Source organism: Camelus bactrianus, chromosome 5, assembly GCF_048773025.1.
Source record: "Camelus bactrianus isolate YW-2024 breed Bactrian camel chromosome 5, ASM4877302v1, whole genome shotgun sequence".
In the NCBI taxonomy this organism is placed as follows: Eukaryota; Metazoa; Chordata; class Mammalia; order Artiodactyla; family Camelidae; genus Camelus; species Camelus bactrianus.
In genome coordinates this window covers 66,136,490-66,142,489 of record NC_133543.1, presented here as the reverse complement: position 1 = coordinate 66,142,489, position 6,000 = coordinate 66,136,490, and the positions used below count along the sequence as shown (strand labels likewise).

Here is a 6,000-nt window from a genome sequence, read left to right as displayed (position 1 = left end):
TCAAACTATAAAGTCAGAAATACAAGATGATACTATTTTCAGTTACAGTAACTGGAAGTTTAATAGCTTCACGGTGAAGGAGCTGACCCAAGAGGGCAAAGAGGCAGTGTGTGGAGGCGGTAGAAAAAGCCTAAGTTTGCAATCATTCTTTATATTAATGTCTGTTTTGCCCGTCCCTGCTTACTTCCTTCTAAATTACCAGCAATTTCCCCCCGATGACTCCCACTTTGGGGACCCCCTAATTTACTCTTACTATTTCCAGGGATTGTGTCAAATAGAAGCCCTCTGTTTTCAATATGCCCCCAAGGGGTTCCACTAAATATGGTCTAAAAATTTGCACAGTTCCCCGCTAAGCATTAGCTCTGTTCTGACCATGGATGATATTACCTCATATTCCTCAAGGTCTTTGCATTATTAAGCCAGAGAGTTAGAATCCAATCTGCTGCTTTTCCAGAAAAATCACTAGGGTTTCTGAGTGCAGACATGCATTTTTGAAATCTATGAAAAGTTGACAAAAACCAGGAATGTTTCATTATGATATTTTATTATGGGTGTCTGTAAGAAAAAAAGATCAACAACCACATACAAGCTTACAGAATTTAATTTCAACACATTCTCTGTGCTATTGTGACAAAAGCAGCCCCATAATTTGTTTTTTGTTGTTGTTGACTTTTACAGGATGCAGGGAGAGATTCCCCGGCAGTGACCCACCAGGAAATCTTTTTGACAGGAGACATGTACAGATGGTGTGCATTTAGGTTCTGAATGCAAGGCAATGATTCTCACTTAGAGTCTGAAAAGTGAAAGTACATTAGCACCATAACATGTGTCTTTAAAGCCTTGCCAAATATTGGTAATCTTGACCAGCAATGACAAGAAAAAAGAAAAGCACCTTTAAAAGCAGTTGATTTTCAATATTAAAATAATTATGGCTTTTAAAATATTTCTTTCAATTCTTGCACTACACTCTACTCTTTTTTTTTTTTTTAAACCAATATTTTAGGAAATTAATCAGTGAGATTTAGAAGTTCTGGCATTTTATACAAATTTTTTTTCATCTTCTGGGACTTACAGAATTCATCTCTATTTCTGACCAGGTTGAGGTAGTTGAAACAGGGAGGTCTTCTCAAATTTCATGTTTGACTAGTTCAGCAAGAAAAGTTATCTTTTAATGGGAGGCACAGTCATTGCTCTGCAAGTGGGCTAGGATTCAAAGAATGTAACACAGTGTTATTGGAAGAGTGTTGAAGTTTATTTATTATAGCACCATTGAGACATTTTGAAATTGGAATTGGTAAAAAAATAGAACAAAAAGCATTTGAACCGTATTTGATGTAACAGCAAAAACAAACAAAAAAAAAAGTATCCTTTTTTGATCAAATTACTCTTTTTCCAAAACTTTTGGAAATAAATAACTGGAATTTAGTTGGTCACTTGTACTGGTTGACAAGATTAGAACAAGAGGAACACATATGGAGTGTGAAATTTTTTTCTGGGACTTCAGATAGAGTTTGGTTTATAAAAAGCAAACAGGGCCAATGTCCACACCAAATTCTTGATCAGGACCACCAACATCATAGGGTGCAATATCTACAATAGGTAATCTCACGGCCTTGCGTGTTCGATATTCGAAGACTGTTTTGCCCCATTCCCCAGTGTGTTTCTGTAAAAAAGAGCAAAAAAAAAAAAAAAAATGTGAGTGATCATGACATTACAATTACTTAGACACTTTCTCTGATTGATGAAGTTTGGAAAAAAAATTTGCTTGAAGGGAGTTACCAATTTGCCATGTTATCTTCCATACATGTAAGACCTGCTCCAGTTCAAAGTTATAATCCTCCCAATTGATTAACTATACTGTCGGCCAAAAGCCTTGTAAGGCTTCAGGGTAAACCCAGCAGGACGATTACCACAAGACAGTCCATTCTTAGAAACCTTGCTTCCGGTCATTGTTACCAGGTATAGAACCGCTTTACTAAGAAGTAGAATTTGCTTATATTAGGAGTGAATTCTCCTTTTGTTCATAAGTGATAACAATAAAGGGCAGATTTAAAGTTAATCTTTAAAATTAAAAGGAAAGAGATTTTAGATTGAGTCCATATAATGGCTATTATATAGTATAGTATATAGAATGGATAGTAACCATCTAGATTATCTGATAAAGTTTATCTCATGGATTTAAATTTCAACTGCTTTTACATCAGCTGCTTTTCACCTGGAGGTTGAGAAGATCTATCCATTTTTGTGGCATTTAACCTTCCCTGGAATGAATCAGTAGATTCAGTATAACTCATATCAAATGCCATCTTTTGTTCACCCTCACTATTTGATTTTCTTCTTTTCAAAATAGTTAGTGTGGTTAAATGAGAAATTCTGAGCTCATTACAACCTATGTTTATAAAAATACTGTTACTTACAGTGCAACCATCCTCCAGAACTGAGTATGTGAATTTGCTGTTTCCTTCAGCCTTGAACTCGCCTTCATTTGACCCCATCAGCCTCAGGGCTTTCTTTACATTCCCACTGGCATGATCCATGTATGCAATGCTATTCTTGCAGTGATAAGTGATGTTCTGGGAGGCCCGGCTGGAGAGAAGTCGCAGGAATGCCAGCTGGACATCGAGGACATCTTCAGGAAGTTCAGGATTGCCATAGCTAAACTGTGATTGATAGGAAACAAATAAAGCTGATCAAACATTTTAGCAGCAATTATATGCAAGGGATTCATGCAGTACAGTATGGTCTTTGTAATGTAAGTTGTTCATATATTTTATGTATGAATATGTTTTTAATCACATGTATAACATGTGATGTTAGAGTAAAGAAGGTCTTAAAATTGGAAAGAAAGGTGGTTGCATACAAAGAATAATCTGGTTAGCTCCTGAGAGACAAGTTATAAAAATAGTTACCTGAATATATAACATTGTTGCACTTTTTAATTTATTGACTAACTTTGCTTTGTGATGAGCAAATGAGAGGAACAAAGAAGTCGGGAAAGTAGGGATGGCTTCCTTAAAAAAATGGTATAATCTTTCGTACCTGAAAACCACCATTCATGGATTCTCCAAACCAAACATGTTTCTTCTCAACACCAGAATCTGTCCACCAGTTCTTACGTGGAACATTCAAAGGACTGGCATTTATGCACGTCTCCCCAGTTTCCATGTTACAGAAAACTTTAATAGCATCCAGCTTGCAACCTTGGTTAGGATCAACCCAATATTCTCCTGAATAGTCACAGAAAAGGACAGTGGGAATTGGTTATAAAATCCAGCAATGGGATTTGGACCAAAATGATTTTGTTTACCTTGTCAGGCATTCATAATGTTAACTGCTGGTGTATTTGTATTTTGTGTATTTGTATTTTATAGTGTAGCATAATAGAGGAACTTTTAGACTGAGATTATTGAAGTAAAAGAGAGTTAACAATTAGGAAGCACTGAAGCAAAAAATAGCATCTTGATATTGAACAGTGAAGATACATTAAGCCAAGACATTTTGACTGGTGTATTATATTTAGAGATCTCTCTCTTTTTTTAAAGATGAGTATCTACTTAATGTAGTTTTGCTTAATAGTGTAAGCTTTCTCTAACTTAGATTTATGTCAATAGGTCTAAACCTAAAGTCCCCATGATTGATGATTGTCTCCTATTTTCAGTAATTTTCAGAAATTACTCCTAACAGGCAATGTTCTGTGACAAGATACTTGAAAGCATGAAATAATTTTGTCTTTATAAAAAATTAACCCAATATATGCAAAACCTTATACTATTACAACATTAGTTTTAATTCTGTACAATATGCTGGAATTTTTTGTTTCTTAATTTGAAAAAATTAATAATTAGATTATAAAAATTAAGTTTCAATAAATAAAATTACAATAATTAAATTGCAAATTATGTCTGCATCAAATTATGTATATTTGAGCTTGAGAACACAGTGATACACATTGTATATCACTCAAATAACTTTGTGATGGTATGCAGAAACATGCCAAAGTCTGATTTGTATTAAAATTTCTACAAAACTCTCTTTACATTTTCCTACACTTGGAATATGTTGAAGTGGCATTACATTTTAAGCACACCTGCAAAATTCATGTCTTCTTACAATATCAAGGAGTTTCAATTCAACTAACATTCTTTAAGTAGTCTTTCTGCTGTGTTTTCTATTCACAGTAAAAGTTTCCTCTTGCTTAAATTCTAATACAAGCAGCTCTCTCTGTAATCCTGTTGCTGTGAGTGTGAAAGATTCCCCAACATACCACTCTTGAGTTCAGGATGGCAGAATTTCAGGTCTCTGCAGTTCCGAGCAGGGTTTTTACGGGAACCATCAGGACTAATGAGGCTTTCTATCTGTCCATTGACTGATTTGAGTGAAGTCATGATCTCATCGGTGTTGATTTTGAAATCCATTGGCTCATCTCCATAATATGGGGCAAAACCACCAGCTTTTTCGCCTCCAACGCCAGCGATGGCAGCAGCCCCAGCACCACAACATGGACCAGGAGCACCGGGGGGTCCAGGGGGGCCTGGTTGTCCTGGGTGGCCCGGGGAGCCCTAGGAAAGGTAAGAACATACCTCACTGAGGTGCACTTGTTTGGTCTCCACTGAAAGAATATGTTGCTAGTCCCAGAAAAGGCATTATAAACGATTAATAACTTGTTCCATCATACTTATTTCAGTCAAAATTTATTTGGGTTGTTTTATGATCAAATGTTAACCAATTCATAATAACTACAATTCAGTATTACAAAATGTATTGTGTCCCACTATGTAAGAGGAAGTGGTGTTAGATGACAAATTTTACTCTATCAAGTTTCCTTCTGTATAAATGAGATAAGTTATTATAATGCTGACATGACAGAGGGGTTGTGATCAGGAAACCTAGATCCTGACCCCAGATTTGTCATTAACTTTGTGTTTTGGGGCTGACCACTTAACTGATTTGTGTTTTAATTGTCACATGTGGAACTTGTGAGGATAATTTTTTTTTCTTTTCCATTTACCCAAAGGTGTGGGATAGGAATGTACTAGGAATAATGGTATCAGTAGGAAAACTGGACCCATGGAAGCTGTTTGAGAAGTAGATTGTGCTTTATACTTGCGAATTATTATGATTATCATAAATGTGAGCTCTCTCATATGAGATCAGCACTGGCAGAGTTCATTTGGTTAACGGGGCTGTATCTTTTTTTTTCCCCCTTTATTCTGATATAACTGTTATCTGATCGAACTGTAAGAAAGGTTGTTTCTCCCCATTGTTATAGTGTGACGGAGAAAGACTTCATGGGTTGGAGACTATCTCAAAGTCATTGTTCATTTCCTAAATTAATTTTGGTAACTGCCTTCTGTTTAACTATCTTAGTTTTAAAATATTGCAAAACGTTTCTGAAAATGTGAAGATTAAAGCAAGTTAAGTACACCGACTGATAAGTGGTGTCTTACCTCAGATCCTCTTTCACCTCTGTTCCCTCGAGGCCCTGGTGGTCCAATGGGGCCTGGGTGTCCACTTGTTCCGTCTTTGCCAGGGGGCCCACTGGGTCCGACAGGTCCCTAAGAAACGATCATGATATCATAATGTTGGAATGCTTTCCTGCAGTGTAAACATTTTAAAATGTGGACCTTCCGATATCTTTCTGTGGTACGTACTCTGGGGCCTGCAGGTCCTGGACTACCAACTGCGCCTTGGTGACCAGCGGGACCCTGAAAGGAAAGAAGGGTGAGTGGGAGTGAAGACTTTTAAAAGGCTTTGGAAGCTGTACTTTCAAGCTCAGATCAAGAAACATGGGGACCATGATGAAATGTGATTTCCTTTTTGTTTAATCTCCCCGTTGTCTCACGCCGACTATTATTTCAGATAAGCCCTCGAATCCATTTCTACTCTCTTTAGCATAAACTTTCAGAGATAAACATTTTTCTACTATCGGCCTGTAATATTCTCCTATCTCATCAGTTAATAGGCACTAAAGGGGATTTTCTAACAAAAGGGATGCACTTA

At 36.6% G+C, this 6,000-nt stretch overlaps 1 protein-coding gene across 1 annotated transcript in view; it reads right to left on the bottom strand.

The window, feature by feature from the left end:
- Positions 1-525: 525 nt before the first annotated feature.
- COL3A1 (collagen type III alpha 1 chain) overlaps positions 526-6,000 on the bottom strand; it is a 39,263-nt gene continuing 33,788 nt past the window's right edge. The window contains exons 46-51 of the mRNA XM_074364019.1: positions 5,652-5,705; positions 5,448-5,555; positions 4,265-4,559; positions 3,040-3,227; positions 2,418-2,660; positions 526-1,663 (exon numbers count right to left, since the gene is read on the bottom strand). Coding sequence (XP_074220120.1) covers positions 1,517-1,663; positions 2,418-2,660; positions 3,040-3,227; positions 4,265-4,559; positions 5,448-5,555; positions 5,652-5,705 — 1,035 coding nt within the window. The 3' untranslated portion in view covers positions 526-1,516. The remainder of the gene's footprint in view (positions 1,664-2,417; positions 2,661-3,039; positions 3,228-4,264; positions 4,560-5,447; positions 5,556-5,651; positions 5,706-6,000) is intronic.